Source organism: Filicampus tigris, chromosome 9, assembly GCF_054856515.1.
Source record: "Filicampus tigris isolate MCC_2025a chromosome 9, RoL_Ftig_1.0, whole genome shotgun sequence".
Classification (NCBI taxonomy): domain Eukaryota; kingdom Metazoa; phylum Chordata; class Actinopteri; order Syngnathiformes; family Syngnathidae; genus Filicampus; species Filicampus tigris.
The window spans coordinates 19,730,701-19,749,485 of NC_141225.1; the positions used below are offsets into that span (position 1 = coordinate 19,730,701).

Here is an 18,785-nt window from a genome sequence, read left to right on the forward strand (position 1 = left end):
AAGAATGAAATAATAGGAAATAAAATAACAACACTATCAATTGAAACACTGAAATGAAAACCCTAATCTGGAACCCTAACCCTTACTTAAAACCCCCAACCAAGGCATGAAACCTGACAATGAAACCCTAGCTTGAAACCCTAACCCTTATTTTAAACCCTAACTTCCCCTAACTTCCCCATACCTTGTATATAAAGTGCTTTGTTACAGCTGTAGCTCTTGTGAAATGCGCTATATAAATAAAATTGTATTGTATTGTACTTTGAAACTCTAACCACAGCTTGAAATGTGCCGTGAAAGAAAGAAATCGCATCAATCTGCTTTAATTTCAACCTTTTCTGCTGTGTAATGCTGACAAATGGTATGATGAACTCCAAAAACCACTCAGCAGGCAGACACCGCGTGACAATAGAAACAATCCAAATTCTTGTTCTTTTGTTTTCATACTTTCCTGAAGTACCTGAAGGCAACGCATGCATGCCGGAAGATGGATCTGCTGGTTATTGGTGGAGAACCCAGAAATGACTAGTAAGTGCTGCGTTGCCTTCGTCACTATCCGCAAAGTTTGTAAGGGTTTATTATGCAAAACCTCATGGTTATCATTTATCACATGAAAACCGCTTGATGGTGTTTGGTGAATGGTGACGAGAGTGACCAAAAGTAAATCTATAGTTTTGGCGTCCTCTGGTGGCCGTGGATAATGTTGCTTTACAGAAAAGTCAACGTAGCAGCAATGACTAAGTTTTGAACAAATAATCATTCATATAGCACCAAATGTACTGCTGGTGTGTGTCAGACGGGCATCTTTACTCATATTTGCTATTGGTGGGGGAACCTTTGGTGGATAAAAAGAAATAAAGGAATTAAAATAAAGATTTGCTTCTAAATGTGTATGTAAATATGTAAAGCATTTTATTTTGATAAAATATTTCCTTTTTATTTTTAGCAGTTTTATCTGTAACACATTTACTTCGAAGTAATTAACCAATTACTATATTCACATATCAAATGAACAGTTAGATAAGTGGTTTAATATATATTTGTATTTGTGTATTATTTACATTTTTTTGACAAAAAGAAATTAACTTTTCAAAACAAAGAAAACATTCAACGTATTACAAATATAAAATTGCTCATACAATAAAACGAGTAAAATAATCTACGATTTTACATTAGATTTATTTATAATAAATTAACCAATTTAATAAAAAAATTGTATTAAATAATGTATATGATAATAATAGATAATAAGGAATGTCAAATAATATACAATTGTAAATTCCATAAATTTCATAATTTAACCAATCAAGTTGAATACAAATGAGAAGTGCATTTGTATTTTTTATTTTACTAAGTCTTTCCTATAAAATATGTCCAACTTATAGAAAAATCACACAATAAGTTATAACTATGTCCGAACAATGTCCATCAGCGCTGCAGCTATAATGATTGCCATGTCCAGCTGTCCAATGGCGGCATCACCTTTGACCTTTTGGGGCATATTTTTGATGATTTTTCAAATTCCACATTTTAGAGCAACTGTTGCTATATTCAAGGTCCAGATGGTCAGTTGAGCTATTTTCCCCACAACTTACCTCCTCGTGTCATTTTCATTTACAGCATCTGGCAAGTATTCAAACTCTTCAAAGTTTCCACATTGTAATAGTGAAGCCCCGTGAAAGGAAAGTCTTCACGGCGCTTCACTTTTAATCATGAAAGAAAAAGAACAAACCTACCCACTTACTCTGTATGCATTGTTGTATGGAAAGTGATTAATAGCATGGTTGGGGAAATAAAACAGCAGAATGCATTTTGTGTTATTTTAGCATATGGCAAATTGCATCCAAAAATAATATGGTAGCTAACGAACCATTATGGCACTGTGCTGCTAATGAAGTGATGCCGAGACACACGCGCACGCGCACACACACGTACACACACATACACATGAATGGAATGAGTCAATACTGTAACTCTTCTGCAATCACAGGCTGACTTCATCCTTCAACCAGCTCTGTGTGTGCGTGTGTGTGTGTGTGTGGGGGGGGTGTATGTGTGTACATGTGTGTGTTGGTCAGCGTTGCGTGTTGATTGCACATCGTTACGACAGAAAGCAGCCTGATGGTGATGGAAGGAGCCAGTGTGTGTGTTTTATTTTGTTTTGTTTGTTTCAGTGGGAGATGAAATGTGTGTGGTGGGGGGAGCGTGGGGGGGGGGGGGGTGGTAGCTGCGCATAAGTGTGTGTGTGAGTAAAGAATATTGCCCAAAGTTGCATTTGATGGGCATATAGCAGGGGAGCAATCAAAGCATGGAAATACACACGCACACACATGCCCAACCACAAGTGTTACATTTATTAATTGTACTTATTACTATTTTATATTTCTGCGTTGATGAACATTTGGAAACTTTTTATGTTGTGTTTTTGACTCTATGCTCAGCCTTGTGCGTTTCCTTGGCAACAATCCGTCTATCAATGTGTCATTAAGATATATTTCTACATATTTTACATTGCATCTGGAAAGTAGCTTCACTTTTTCCACATTTTGTTATATTACTGATTTATTCCAAAGTAGCCTAACTTAATTTTTACCTCAAAATTGTAAAAGTCTGAAGCACAGTGAATACTTTCAGTGCATCCAGTAAGTATTCACTACACTTCACTTTTTCCACATTGTTGTTGAAGCTTCATTCCAAAGTGGAATGCGTTCATGTTTTTCCCTCAAAATTCGAAAATTCTTGTGAGTGAATAGCTGTGAAGAATTTGTGCTTCCGGAAAGTCTTCACATTGTTCCACCTTTAAAACATTTTCTTATGTTACAGCCGTATTCCAATTATTTGTCCTCAAAATTCCAAAAAACAACACAGCATAGTGGCGACATGAAAAATGTGGTTTATACATTTTTTTGCAAACTGATTAAAATTGAAAATCAATAAATCACATGTATAAAGAATACCCATTCCCAGTTGTAACTCGTGATGTATTGACAGCTGATTTCAATGACAAGTTTATTGGATTCATTTAGAGCTGTTAGTCATTTATGCCATTGTATAGTCATATGTAAAATGGTAGCTTTTCTTTTAAGTATTGGTGGTTCCAAACGTAAGCAATATGTGTGGAATTTTGTTGAAAAAAAAGATTGTTTCAAATTGTCTCAAAAAGCGGAAACTTGACACGTGAATACTTTCCACATCCACTATAAAGTACGTGCGGTTTCTTGGTTTTTCCATTTGTAATAAATGTGCAAGCTTTTGAAAGAAAACTTTCTCCATGTTGTCATTGGGGGGGGTCTTGTTTGAAGAATTGAATCAATTCATTCATGCAGTTTAAAATCCAGTACAAATGTATTAAAGATAAACACTGAAACTCAAAATCCAGTTAACCACTTAAAACCGATTTTTCCCTAAACTATCAAAGTCAACAATCGTCCAATTATTGGATATCTGTGAATGATTATCTTGTGGTCTTGGTGTCTGTTAAGAGCCATTTTCCTTCTTGATCTGCTTGCAACACCCAAAAAAAAATCATCATTGTTAAACCTTTTCAATACTTTCTGATTGCGAAGCCTGCATTTAATATGATCAGCAAAAAGTCAAAGAAAAAGCTAACCGCTGTGGAGCAGCCTTTCGCGCTCACTGGACTCAACTGCAACAGGCGCGCAGATACACTGAAAGAGTATCTTCTTATATCACTTTTGCATCATCCATGATGACCTCTGTTTGTGGGTATTATCACACACACACACACACACACACACAGTGGGCTGTCTGGGATTGTCTCTGTGATGAAACCAGCAGTAACCGTTGGCATGTCAACTCCATCCTCTGTGACATGGCGTGTGTGTGTGAGTGCGTGAGCGTGTGTGTTTGTGTGTGTGTGTGTGCATGTATGTGCAACCTTTGACCCTCTAGCAATATCTGTCATCACCACTGCCCTCAGAAAGACATTCATGAAGCAGAAGCCGCGGTAGTGAGAGGTTGACATTTTTGCGGGATTCCCACAGGAGCAGATTGGAGCGACAACTGTTACAACAAAGTCAAAGATTGTGGAAACTATGATGCTGAATCTATTTGAACTCACGTCAATATTTAAACATTTCCCCCTCAGCATCGAGTTGAAACATTGTATAGATACAGTCAGCGTGGCGTCATAATTGGGAGCGGGGCATTTTGTGCGGGGAAAACAATCCTTCCCCCTTGCATTGAAATCACACGGATTTTAAAATCTAACCGCTGTGTGTGCTGACGAGTCGCTAAGTTTGTTAGTGAAGTTATGTGTTGTTTCTTGATCATTTCTGATGATCTGATGACAAGACACGAGTGGCCGAGGGAGTTGGTGGGTCGACACGAGAGACCAGGCTGACGAGAACAGGTGGACATAAAAGTATAACAACAAAGACAGGAGATGAAAAGGTACACGGGGAAAACATGATAAAACTAAAACCGAGCAGAACCACATCAACACAAACACAAACCATGATGTTTTCATGCCAGGTAAATATTGTGTTTGTGGTACAAAAGTTAATCCAATCCTTTTTAGCTATCTCTGGGGGCGGCCATTTTGTCATTTCTGTCAACTGAAAATGTCAACACAACTACTCAGGGCTCAGGTAACGACCAATCAGAGCGCACCTGTTTTCTGAAGTTGAGCCATGATTGGTCGTTACCTGAGCCCTGAGCATCTGTGATGTCATTTTCAGTCGACAGAAGTGACAAAATGGCCGCCCCCGGAGTTGGCTAAAAACGAGAATGGATTAACTCATATCCCACAACCGCAATATTCATCAGAATGCCTTGTTTCAACTAGTGGGCTTGCATAAAAATATGTTTGCGTTGATTTTATCTTTAATGATGCAAAGTGAAACTGGCTTCGGAGGCTGAATTTCTTCACCTTTTGGGTCAAGGTAATCTCATGTTTAAAGCCCAGATGGGGGGCGGGGGGGAAAAGACAGCGTTGACACACCTCGCCCCCTCTCCGTTGCAAATAACAAACAGCATTTGCAATCATGTGCAATAAAGTGAGCCTGATGCTCCATCAGTGGAGTCTTGCAATGCTGCCACTTCGGGCTTTACTGAAAAGACACGAGCAAGTGAGCAAGCCGGCGTCAGTCTTGACGCGTCTCCCCAGGTGCGTTGCATCAGTCCTTCCTTCGTTCGTTCATTACGTTTGCTGCCACTAAAGACTCATTAAAGGACCCAGCCAGACTCCACGCTTTGTCTCCTCGCCATCCTCACGGCGGGCTCGGTCAGCCGGCCTCTGACACGCACACACCGATTGAGTGCACCCCGCTGAGTGATATGCAAATGATTTGATGTTTTCCCAATTAGGTCAGAAGTTGCTTCTCCATCGCCCCTTTGATGTTGCATGAGCCAGTTCGTTCTAATTAAGAAACGATTGACTCCAATTACAATACAATTCACGCCAATTATGATGTAATGGAACGCAGTCCAACTACAATATACTTCACATCAATACCCACAGCGATTTGAATCTAAAAACAGATTAGTTGCGTGTGTGACAAATTTGCGTGTGGCAAATGTTTTTTTTCCAGTTAGTCTTAATTTATTAGCATAGAACTGCGAATGTGGAGTAAGCATTTGGAACTTGCAAACTGGATCAAATGTATGTTCAAATGTATTTAAACTAGTGCTGTCAAGCGATTCCATTTTTTTAAGTAATCGCAAAACGTTCCATAATTGATTCCTATTAATTGTATTGTTCAAGTACAATTTTTTTACAAAGCTTGGGACCGATATTTACTTGAGTAAAATCTTGGAATTAATGTGGAAAAAAAAAAAAGTATATTCGATTTGAAGACTGTTCTAATAACTTTCTTTGATCCTTGAATATGACTATTTTCCAGTAAAATACAACAGTAGAGTGATACACCAACGACGTACAACTATTATGGTATTTGAATTTGGCTTTGCAAAGTTTGCAAATTATTTTGGATTTCTCCATTGAGCCGTCGAGCAACTTTTTAAAGTACATCAAAGTCCGACAATGACTCTCCTCGAAGTTTGGCTGCACAGTGAGCGGAGGTCAGCTGCTACAGAAAGTAAATAAAACTGAGTTAATTGACTGAGTTAATTTTTTTGTGCGTTAAAAAAAAAAATTACATTTATAAAATGAAATTTAAATGAATCTCCATAGTTTTAATATTATTAATGCCTTAATTTTGACAGCCCTAATTTAAACGTGTTTGCAAGTTTGCCAGTCAAAAATGTTTACTTCCACATTGGCAGTTCCACCCTATGCTAATTTTGCCTAAATATATATTTATTTAATTTTAGCCTGATGGGACACCCGATGAAAGACACTCTTGTTTTAACGTTTTGGAAGCGCGCGCATTTACTTACATGAACAATTTGCTCAAAGGGATGTTTTATCTCCCGCGTAGCCCCAGGCCTCTCTCAAAGGTCCCGGTGGGGGTGCGCCAAGGCGGGATGCCCTGGAGCTACATAGACTAGAGAGCGCACCGCAGGAAGTAGATTCAAATCACAGGAAGTGGCATCAGGTGGGGATCAAAGCAGCGCAGGTGGTGTAGTAATCCAGAGAATGAGGGTGTGCATGTGTGTGCGTTCGTGTCACTCAGGCCATAGTTTAATTTCGACACTTGGCCTCTGATTTCATCATGTCGCTTATGAAAAAGAGTCAAGTGTAACACTGCTCCTCTGTTTCTTCAATATTTCATCATGTGGTATAAAAACACGCTAACCACGTGAAGATAACCTGCTGTGTGGGTGTGGGTGCGCGTGAAGGAGGCCATGCAGCCACTTTGTCCTACTCGCATGACATAGCAATAATGAAAATAATAGCATTAAAGATATTCAAAATATCGAAAAAGGCACCGAAAATGTTAATTCATTTTCAAAAATCCAGAAGGCTAGTTTTGAAGGACCCCTGGAGATGGACAAAAATGACCCTAAAATGGCCACTTCAAACCAAAATGGCAGACTTCCTGTGTGTTTCAGGCATGGGCTTTTTGAGACTTTTTTGTACGTCTACTCAAAGACATGCCTACCAAAGTTCATGTTGCTGAGTAAAACTGGCTTTGAGGGCTGAATTTAAAAAAAAAATCTCTAGAACAACCGCATCTTTGAAGAACCCCCTGAAATGACATTAATGACCTAAAAATGCTAAGATAAACTTTCTTAACTTTGTCACATAATGGGGATATTTGCTTTGCTTTAAATAGCATACATTATGCATCTTTTCGGTCGGAATAATGAAATTCATTTGTGATATCTTAAATAAATAAGGAATGAAACAATGAATACAAAATGACAATGACATAACATTAACAGTCCCATCGAATGTTAGATGATAATCAACTTTTTTTCCCTAATATAATACGAAAAGAATAGATGGATGGAAACACACGTACACACACGTAAACAGTGGCGAGGTCGACAGAAGGAAGCCTAAAACCCATGTGAGCTCATTTCCTGTACTGCAGCAGGTTGCTTATTTGCTTCCTGCGTAATCTCGTGCGCGTCCTGTCCTCGTTCATCTATAATCCTTCTCTTCCCTTCGTGGGAATTGTCCACTTTTGTACTTTTTTTTGGGGGGGGGGACAAAAAATAGCTTATTTGTTGAACCTGGGAGGAGACGCTACGAGTGTCTTCGCACACCACACCAAACCCGAACGCGCACGCCTTCATGTCATCACGTTTAGGGTTGCAAAATTCTGTCAATGAATGAGTTTTTTTAAAATTGGAATTCACATGACTAAAGTGGACATGTACAGGCTGTGGAACTCAAGCATGGTCGGTCATGGATTTCAATAGTCATGTTAGAAGTGTTTTGATAGTAAAAAGAACACAAATAGCATAAAATTGTTAAAATAACGAGATTTCATTCTGCCCTCCAATTCTGGGCAGCGATAATCACTGGGATTTTAAAATGTTATTTTCACTTTAAATTTTCATTAAAAAAAAGAAAAAAAAATCAATTTCGCAAACTCATAATAGTTTCGTTTGGATGCAAATGACCAGTCAATTTCATATTCCAGTCATCTGTTAATCAGTGGTATGGAATTTCAAGTGAGCTTTTAAATCAGGAAATGTGTTAAAGGTCAATTTGGGTGCTGATGTAATTCGTTTTGTTTGTGAATATGATCACATTATGCTCAATGCATGATTGACGTGTCTGCTGCTGTCTGACGACGGATCCACTTCGGATTGCAACATCGAAACCCCGCCCCCAGGTAGTTACGTCACGCGCGAGGAGAGGAACTAAACAAAGGCGAACTCGCTCGGTGTTCGCCCGCTTCGCGATCTTCGCAGTCCGCCGAAAAAGTTCAACTGGACCCGCTCCGGACTCGTCTATTCGGCTTAAACCCCAAACAGAGCCAAAGTAAAACTCAGCTGTGTTGGCATCACATCATTCGGATGTAAAACAGTTTATTTTTGTCTTCGTTTTCATCACGCATCTGTCGCTCTTTTGCGTAACTGAGAAGCAGGCGTCACACCCCGGCCAGTCCTTACAACCTATCCCGGGACGCAACTGCTGCTATGGCCGCGACGACTTGTCCTTAACTGGATTTGTCGTTGTCCAGTTCCGCCGGGTTCTACTGGATCCGATGGTGCCCACCCAGTGCAAGGTAAGACTTTTGATTTCTTTTAATAGCACTTTAAATGACCGAAAGTAGCAACACAACTTCACTTCCAAAGGCTATTTTTGTTTACGACTCGCACGAGGTTTCTCAAAGTGGTTCGTGGGCCATTAGTGGTAAAATATCAACGGAAATGGGAGGAAAACAATAGAAATGCGGAATCAAAATAATTAAAATCTGTGAAAAAATGTACGTTTGCAACACATATTCACAAGGCTTTGCTGAAAATTAACAATTCATCTCAAATAAACAAAAGGCAGCTCGGTGTGGTAGTGGGTTTTGTATATGCCTCACAATATAATGTTTGGGATTCGAGTTCGCAAATTTTATTTGCATATTCCAACAAACATTCATGTTAGTTCAATTGAACACTAGTCTCTAGGTGTCAATGTAAGTGTTTTTAAGTAACTTTAAATAAGTAGCAACAATAATTCAATTCACGAGGTTATTTTGTTTGTTTGTTTGTTTGTTTGTTTGTTTACGAGTTGGATGCAGGGTTTCGTAACGCGTGGCCCACGAGCATGTTGTGAAATATCCCCGAAAATCAAACGTATCAGAAATGTAGTTAAATGTAAAGTAATTGTGTGCAACTTGGGCATTTTTTACGACGTGATGCTAAAACTGACGTAAGTGTAATCAACCCTAAAAAATGTTTCACTCACGTTATCTTGAGCATCTCTGGAAACTTCCCAATGACACACTTTTAATTATCCCTAGGACGTTTTCAATTATTGCATCATCTTAATCAGTCCCAAACAGGTTTTTTTTCCCACAAACATACTTGCTCAAGCCTAGAAAGTTTTCAACTCTACAAAGTTTTCGATGGATGCATCGTCATGATCAACAATAAACGGTTTTGGATTACAATAATTTTAATCCGCTCTTAATTGAACATAGAAAGTTTTCATCTGAGACGTAATCATCAAAACTAGGGATTTAATTTGACATTGCAATATGATCGACTGAAATTTTCAAAGCGCAAACTCTGCAATTTGGAGAAAAATAAACTGCTTCATTTTGGTCGGTCTGTACACTAGATAAGTGCTTGAGAAGTGCAGTCCACACATTTCCACATCAGTTTTGTGAAACATGAAAAGTTGAAGTGATAAAGCCTCCGATTTGTTTGCATTTTGCATTATTGTTGTAATCTGATTTATGACTTGGTTAAAAAAAAAAACATGGTTCATTTGCCTTTATTTTATTGTAAACCTAATCTATAAAACCAAAACATTTATGCATAATAAATCTGATAATTTATTGTAATGCATAATAATGCTTGTTTAAAAAATTATAGCATATCACAATCACAATACTGAGGGGGAAATTACAATTTTAGATTATTTTTCATAACTGTTTAGCCCTAAGCAACCGAGCAAAGTTTTTGAATGTCACATAACTCAAAATCAAACTGAAAATGTTCCACCTACACATAATCCTAATCAAACCTAGAAATGTACTTTTGTCAATCCTACAAATTGCTAATCAAACCTAGAAAGTTTCTGACTGATGCATACTGTCAAACTTTGAAAATGTTCCACTCGCATGCAATTTTAATCCATCCTAGAAACTTTTCAAGTGACGCACACTCTTAATCAACCTTAAAACCTTTCAACTTTACAAAGTTTGCAGCTGACACGCAGTTATAATCAACCCCACAAACGCACTCTTGTTGAAACCTAGAAAACGTTCACGGGCCCTTGAAAGCTTCATTCTGACACCGACTCTTGATCAACCCTATAAAGTTTGAATCAAAAGTGAAACGTTTTCCACTGGCGCATAATCGAGTTTGTAAAGTGTCAGTCACATGACACTTTGTTTGTGTGTCATAGTGAAACTGCAAGTCAAACAACCTAACCTCCCCCGGGTGTGTGCGTGTATGTCACAGGATGGTGTTACCATAGTGACTCAGCTTGTTTCACCAGAGCGGCATTGGTCAACAGTGTCTTTTTAAAAAGAAGGAAAACAATCAATCACAGTAGCTTTCAGGGAATATGAGTGTGCTTGTTGATTTGTTGGATAATGTGTGTGTGTGTGTGTGTGTGGTCGCGCGTGCGTGCGGGCGCTGCTATTTAAAACGGTTAAAACTATAAAGCGTTGTGCTCTGATGCAACGATCTGAAAGCGTCTGTCAGCTTACAGGAAGTTGCATCATGGAGCCTATAGACGTGTTAACACATGAGGGGCACAGTTGGAGTTGATACATTCCCACTTTTTACCGTCCCAATAATTATTGGGTCGAGGTGAAACAACAGAGTAGAGAAATGAAATGTTTATAATCGCTCGACGTGTTATGCCAAATACTTTTAAGACTGCCAAAATTCAAGTACTAAGCGCAATTACATTATTTCAAAGATGTCAGCCTGCGGCCATTGAAGAGTGTAGCTCATTTGAACTCTGTTGTTGCTAACCAAAACAGCAGCAGTCTGTCAGACGAATTCAACCCTACACTAATCCCTTGCTCATTTGCACTTTGCTATTCAAATGAACAACCGCTATTGATGTCCCAGCTAAAGGAAAAAGACGTTTGTAATTGCTTATGGATGCCACAAGATGGCGGCAAAACAGGACATATGTCTAAATGAAGCAAACGTGTCTCAACTCAGCTCAACATAGTTCTGCTCATAGGCCTGCATACCTCGGCAGAAATTGTCAAACGTTTTTTTGAGGCTGAAAAGTAGTGCTTTGCCGCCATCTTGTGGTGAGGGTTTGCCGTTAACTGTTATCAATGTTGAGTTGCTATTGTAGATTCTGTGATGTTACAGCCCATTTCCCTCCTCCAATCACAGATGAATGTGGGCGTGGCCGAGCGCTGTTTGAAGAGATTACTGGACGAGCCCCAGGGTGCGTCGCCCAAATGCAAAAGAGTCTGTCCGGACCTTTCGCCGCCTCCGCCTGCTCACACGAGCCCAGCGCTTCACCTCAGTCCGGCCAAAAGCCCCTCCCCCAAGTCGAACCAGAGCCAATCAAAAATCAGGGTTGGGCCTTACTTCCTGTTTGAGCGCTGCGAGGGCGAGGACACGTACAGAGCGGTGCATGCCGCCACACAGCAACAGTACACGTGTCAAGTAAGCTTTGCATGCATTCACTCAGTCCTTACTAAATACAGATTTTTACACAGTATAGTAGAAACACATTGATGTCCCCCCCCCTCACATAACCTATCCGGTTACCATGGTTACAGGTCTTGCCCCTGCCCAACTACCAGGAAAAGTTGGCGGCCTACGCCCGGCTGGGTCGCCACGGCAACATCTGCGGCCTCCTGGACACGGTGATACGGCAGGATGGCGCCTACCTATTCCTGCCCGCCCATCACGGCGACATGCACGCACACGTGCGCAGCAGCAAGCGCCTCGGCGAGGAGGAAGCGGGGCTCCTGTTTGCGCAGATGGTCGAGGCCGTGGCGCACTGCCACCGCAGTGGCGTGGTGCTAAGGGACGTCAAGCTGCGTCGCTTCGTCTTCACCGACAGGTTCAGGTACGTCCGACCAAGGCCGCTGTACCTTTTTTTAAAAAAATTTTTGTGTGTAGCTGTTAAAAAAAAAAAGTTAACTGATTTGCTATCTCAAACAGCCAGTGAAGACTGCCATGACGCCACGCATTCATCTGACTAACATTTACTATTGTGCCGGGAACTATTAAAGGTTATCTCACAAAGCAGCAGTTGGTTTTACAATAGTAGCAAAATGAACTTCTTAGCCCGCTCACTTAATGTTATTGTTAAAATAGCCAATTGAACAACAGAGCCCATTTTAACTCTGTTGCTAACCAAAACAGTAGCACCTACCAAAGCACATAAACATGAATGGATGATTTATGATTTTAAAAAATGCAGTATCAGGAGAAATAAGGCAAATCCCAGAAGGGAAATTAAAACTAGCTTGGTCATAGCGGAGAAGTCAAAGTTAGGGGCAGATGCTCCTATGCATTGAAAGGAGTTAGTTGAAGTGGTTCGGGGATCTGTTTAAAATGAGGTCTTTTCCCGGTTACTACACAAAGGGAGGAGTAGCCAAAGAACACGCTAGAGAGTCTGTTTCTCAGCTGGCCTGAGAACATCTCGGCGTTCTCCCGGAAGAGCGAAAGAGACAAAGTGGCTTGGGGAGAAGGAAGTGTGGGTTTTTCTGCTTCTGTCCCTGCCCCCTAACCCCGACCGCGGATAATTGTGAGAAAATGGATGGATTTTTGTTATTCATGGAGGGTCATGGTCCCCACCCCCTTCGAATGTGCTTTCAATTGTCTAAAATTGGATTTCCATGAAAAAGATCTGAAATATTCTTTTAGGGTCATCTGGCCCAGCCATATTTGTGTTTGCAACCAATGTGAAACAAAACCATTGATGTGACCCGTTGTTCTCCGCAGGACCCGCGTGGCCCTCCTTGGCCTCAGCGACTGCATCGTCCTACAGCGCGGCGAGTCCGACTCCCTTTCGGACCGCCACGGCTGCCCCGCCTACGTGGGCCCCGAGCTACTGGCCAGCGGCAGGGCGTCGTACTCGGGCCGCGCCGCCGACGTGTGGAGCCTGGGCGTGTCCCTCTACACTATGCTGATGGGTCGCTACCCTTTCCAGGATACCCGCCCCGCCGCCCTCTTCGCCAAGATCCGGCGCGGGACCTTCAGCCTCCCCGCCTGGCTTTCTCCGCCGGCCAAGTGCTTGATCGCATGCATGCTGCGGAAGTCCCCCGCCGAACGCCTGCGGGCGTCCGAGCTGCTGATGCACCCGTGGTTGAGCGGTCGCCGCACGTCGCCGATGGTGCCAAATGCAACCTCGCAGCGCGGCTTAGGCCGAGCGCCGGAGTTGAGACACGAGGACGACGAAGGCGGCGACCAGGTGGTGCCCATGTGCGCCCAAAAATAACTAACAAAACAATCATCAACTTGACACTATTCCAGATTCCTGGATTACTTGAGCCTCAAGTGCCTTCAACCCTCCCCCTGCAGCATCGGCTCTTTTTGAAACACCAAAGTACTGTACACAAAATACTAATTTGTCGGGTCCAAGTACAGCGAACCACTTATATTCGTGAAGGATTCATACCACCTTTCCAAAAAGGTTTAGAATTGCCTGTAGAGGCCACAAGATGGTGGAAAAGCACTACTTTATCTAAATGAAACTCTTCAACATAGTCACTTTACAAGATGCCACAAGATGTCCGCAAAGCGCCCTTTTTTACCGAAATGAAACTCCTCAACTCACTTCGACATAGTGCCTTGATAAGATGGTGGCAAAGTATTATTTTTGTCTGAATGAAACTCCACAACTCACATCAACATGGATCATTGGTGCCACAAGATGGTAGCAAAATGTTATTTTCATCTAAATGAAACTCCTCAACTCACCTCAAAAGAGTTCCTTGACACCAAGATGCCACAAGATGGCAACTTAGTTCCTTGAAACCAAAATGCCAAACGATAATGGCAAAGCCCTATTTTTTTCCGAATGAAACTCTGCAACTCTATTCATGCCAAGATAAATATAGTGGCCACAAATTTGTATAATTGACCAATTATATCTAATGTGCGCACCGAATAAAAATGTTGTAGTGCTATTGCAGTCTGTAGTGAGCATCTTATCCACTATATAGTTCACTGCATAAAAGTTCCCCTATAGTGATTAGGGTGGTCATTCTAAAAATCCCAAAACTGTACAATCTAGCGAAAATGGAGTGGGGAATGAGTGAATGATTCTGAAAAGCATTCTGGCTGTTTACGAAATGCCACAAGATGGCGCCAAAGTCCTGTTGGACTGAAATGTGCTTTGGCACCACCTTGTGGTACTTTGGTGCCAAGGAAATATGTTGAACTGATGGGAGGAGATTCTCTGAGACGGCTAAAGCGCTGCCCAGTAGAAAAGTAGTGATTTGCCACCATTTTGTGGCTAGTACAGATAATTATAAAAGTTTTTAGGGGGTTGTCAATTCCTGTGTTTTTGCTATTTGCGGCAGGGCTGGGTTCCTGTTGCGCATCCACGCTTTGTGCGACATCCAATGGAATATTTGAAAATTGTCACCCTCTCAGTGGAAGTGTTTTGCCATATTCTCTGCCGCCACCATTAGACTCTGATGTGGTTGTTCCACAATGTTGTGCGTTTGCTGTTTACCTTCACGGGGAGCTCCTCCACATACTCCCAGTCTACCTCGGTTCTTGTCATTTTGCTTCACTTCTCCAAGCTTGTCCCTCCTCGTCCCTCTCTAGACTGACATGCGGCCGCTCCACAGTGTTGTGTGCCAACATGCGAAGATGTTAATTTTCCAAAACAAGCGGACTTGGAAGCGGCCGTTGATTATTAAAGGCCTGCTGGAGCCCGCTTAACAGCTGCACAGTGAATAAAAATGTTTCACAAAATGTTCTGTTTTATTTGTCTTCCTTTTTACTGCAGACACTTTTGGATGATTGTTAAGAACAACGTAATCATCTTAACTGTTTATTTCCTTTCGCCGATTTAACAAAAATGCACCAAAAAATGAGATTGCAGACTGGGCCAGTGTCTGGATTCGCTTACATTCATGTGTACAAATACGGTGATTGAGTTCACAAGTGCATTTTTTAAATGAAATGGACATTCTTGGGTCAAAATACAAAAAGGATAAAGACTTACTGTACAACTTAACGTCATCCACTTGTCCCACCTATGACTCGATTTTTAACTATTAAAAAAATGTGATTCAGCGGGTCTACTTAGTAGTGTTGGCTCGATAGCAAATGTTGCAATCTGGGAACAGTTTCCTCGGTGCTAAATTGTGTCTTCTACTACGCATAGTGACGCACACCGGAACACATCTCGGGCACAAATGTAGGGCTCGGTTGAGTTACAGCTGGTAACCTTCCATTGAAAATCTGCAATAAAACAAAAAACAATTAGCCTTATCATGTGCCATCCATGCTCCCAGAATATGAAGGATATTTGACAAATATACTGTACATAATGGAAATAAATGACGTTCTCCATAATTAAGGTGAATGAATAATAATACTTTTACCGTTGGTCTGAATCGCTACGCAGCCCACACCAATTGGGCTCGGAATCTGAGTTGATGCAAAAAATGCATTTGAGCCATCCGTCCACACCAAGCTCTGGAAGACCAATATTTGCACCATTATCAGTCTTTTAGCCTTCATTGATCTCATTCAAGACGAGAGATGGGTGTCAAAGACATGCTCTTAAGAAACTAGGGATTTTTTTTTTTTTAAATTGGCATTTTCCTATACTTACATGTAGTGTTGATGTTCAAAGTGCATAATGTTGTAGTGGCTTAACAATTATAAATCTAACTTTTCAGAATAATTTTTCTGTAACGTATTTACCTCCATTTAAAACATTTGTTAAATTTGCTGACTCAACTATCAGCTAACTGTTCTCTTCTCGTCCCTAGTTTACCGTTACATTGCTAATGTCATTCACTTGCTGCTGTACGTACCTTCAATTGTCCCGCAAGGCTGAATACAGTTTTTTAAATTTGAATTTTGTTTGTTGATATGCACATTACTGTATTTTAAAGTGTGTGATCACTAAGTCAGTGGTTTTTGAGGTAGTACTTAGTGTACCAGGTTTGAGAAACACTGCTTTGGTTGATATGATCCAGGGCCTCGTGTCGTGTCAATGTTTCACCTCCAAATTGGTGTAAGAGAGTCCAATCCAGACGTTGATTGCATCGAGACCTTCTTTCGTGAGCTCATTCACCACAGCCTGTTCCATATCAGTTTGGATGGACACCAGATTGCCACGAAGCATGTTGCAGTTTTTCTAAATGGACAAATAAAACAATTCAAAAGTCTACTCATTTCATGCACATTACAATGGTGCCTACGAGTGATGGAAGTTGAATTTGCTCCGTGACCAGGAAGTCAACCCAAAAATGTTATTTACGAGAATATATTCTATGCAGGCCCACAGGTCAAAACACGGCATTCTGACAGTGATTAACATTGCGTTTGTGGAATATGAGTTAAGCAGTAAAATCCACCATCTGAGGGGGCGGCCATTTTGCCACTTGTTGTCGACTGCAAATGACATGAGAGTTGCTCGGGGCTCAGGTACCGACCAATCATGGCTCAGCTTCACAAAATAGGTGCGCCGTGATTGGTGGGTTGAATTGAGTTCATTGCCATTATACGGCACTTTTATCTCAAGTCAGAGCAAAAAAATGGGCTGAATGAGTGCTCGTGTCTGGAAAAACTTGCGAGTAAGGCAAATAGTATCTCAAAGCGCAGCAAATGTGACAGAGTTCCAACAGAGTTTAGTAGCGCATTGTTTTGTCAAGACTGTTTGGAATTCTCTCTTACCTCTGCTTGATCAAATGTGACACGTTGATCTTGGTAGATAAAACAGCGGTTGTTCAACTGAGTCCAGCCCACAGGGCATCTATCACCTGAAACAAAACAAGTCAGTAAGTCAACATGTGTTTCATTCAATCAAATCTTTCTTTTCTGAATGAAGTAGTCAACATTGCACTTTATCACTCGCCACAAAGGCTGCAGAATCTAGTTTGCGGTCCAGTAATTGCAAATTGACCAATTACCATTTTTGGCTGTGCAAACCATCCTCAGCTTTTGGCTCTGACACGCCCTGAGATGTTGCCTAAGCTGTTACGTGGTAATCGGTGTTAATGAAGTATATTGAAGTGATCCTCTGCAACCCTTCAACAGCTTCGTGTTCTCTTCTGCCTTTTTGAACAGCACTTTCCTGATTCCACTCATTCCTGGCTGAGTTTCTCACCCTCTAGTCAAAGTGTGCCATAAGAGGCCATAATAGGCCATAATTAGCCCCGGTATGTTAACCACTGACAGATTATCTTTGGCTAAATTTCAAAATTCAGACAGTTCCAAAGACAAATCCAAAGACAGTTTTACTTAAAGCGGGAGTCAACCCAAACATTTTTTTTTTTTTTTTAAGAATACGTTCTATGCAGGCCCACTAGTTGAAACACAGCATTCTGATTAATATTGTATTTGTGGAATGTTGAGTTAAGCAACAAAATCTTCCCGTTTCTAACCATCTCTGGGGGCGACCATTTTGTCACTTCTGCCAACTGAAAATGACATCACGCACTCTCAGGGATAAGATAACGACCAATCATAGCTCAGCTTCAGAAAACAGGTAAAACATATTTAGAAAACTAACTATCAATAGTTATAGCGAAAATGGCCTTCGGGGGTTACTTACAAATGTTGCTGCTCTATGTCCGTACAGAAGAAGGAACGTAAAATAGTCTTCTGAGAATTGTAATTTACTTCATCACAGAATAGTGACTTAAAAAAAAAATATATATATATATATATATATATATATCTTGTACTCGACAAATACTCCATATATTAAAAAAGTAAAATTAATACTAAAAGAATTAAAAAAAAAAAAAAAAATCAAAACTAAGAAACCTGCTCTAAAAACACATTAAAACTAATCACCGTATAATGAAAAATAAAAAATGATTACCTTGTATAATCCTGGAATAGGCAAATAAAAAAAAAATCTCAAGACACCATGCTTGAAAAGACTGAAAGTCTGGAATTGGTTGATGTTTGAAGCAGTCCGCTTAGGGCGGTATTGTTAAGTTGCAGGTGTCTTAATACGAAAAACTCTTCACTGAAATTTAGTCCAATACAACAGAAGCGAAATATTGTACAGTGTACTAGACGATGCATGACAAAACATTTGAGTTTCTGACATTTCTTGTGGGTGTAGGTTAATAACTCACTATAAGAAAAATTTGACATGATAAATACCACTTAAGTATATGAGTAAGTCACAGTGGCCTACATACTTATCGATGCTGATCCAGGCAGAGCAGACTGCAAGGAGGAAGAACACATTGTTTACAACAGACAGAGAAATTGATGTTGCAGTTTTAAATATTGTGAAGTTATTATTTCAATTACTATCCATCAATTACTACGAACTGTTGATTTTGACTTACAACCACAATCAGCAGTTGGCTGATTCTATATATGATGAGCCACAAAACAAGAGCAAATCCACGAGCCATCTGTGGAGTGACGCAAATAGTGTTGGCTGTATGGTTTGTTTTAATGAATCATGATTTTATTTGAAAAGTGCAAATAAAGTGGCGCTGTTACCTTTGCAGTGTAGATTCTCAATGCAGAGGACAAGGAGGAGCTATGTTTTTTATATGTGGGCTAAGATGTCACGTGACTCCCCGGACGAGTTTCGCCGC

At 40.6% G+C, this 18,785-nt stretch overlaps 3 protein-coding genes across 3 annotated transcripts in view; 1 reads left to right on the top strand and 2 right to left on the bottom strand.

Moving 5' to 3' along the window:
- Positions 1–8,220: 8,220 nt before the first annotated feature.
- Positions 8,221–14,949, top strand: LOC147142454 (tribbles homolog 3-like). The gene is made up of 4 exons (XM_086040812.1): positions 8,221–8,606; positions 11,404–11,682; positions 11,799–12,091; positions 12,973–14,949. Exons 1-4 carry the CDS (start codon positions 8,586–8,588, stop codon positions 13,466–13,468), a joined length of 1,089 nt encoding a protein of 362 aa, XP_085896938.1. The 5' UTR covers positions 8,221–8,585; the 3' UTR covers positions 13,469–14,949.
- Positions 14,950–14,981: 32 nt separating this feature from the next.
- LOC147142455 (snaclec purpureotin subunit beta-like) lies at positions 14,982–18,677 on the bottom strand. The gene is made up of 6 exons (XM_086040815.1): positions 18,528–18,677; positions 18,375–18,402; positions 16,894–16,979; positions 16,220–16,354; positions 15,591–15,684; positions 14,982–15,447 (listed from the first exon to the last, which is right to left on the bottom strand). The coding sequence occupies exons 1-6, from the start codon at positions 18,594–18,596 to the stop codon at positions 15,344–15,346; spliced, it is 516 nt and encodes a 171-aa protein (XP_085896941.1). The 5' UTR covers positions 18,597–18,677; the 3' UTR covers positions 14,982–15,343.
- LOC147142456 (snaclec purpureotin subunit alpha-like) overlaps positions 16,894–18,785 on the bottom strand; it is a 7,388-nt gene continuing 5,496 nt past the window's right edge. The window contains exon 7 of the mRNA XM_086040816.1: positions 16,894–18,785. This exon is cut by the window's right edge and continues 615 nt beyond it. The gene's annotated coding sequence lies outside the window, so the exon portion shown is untranslated.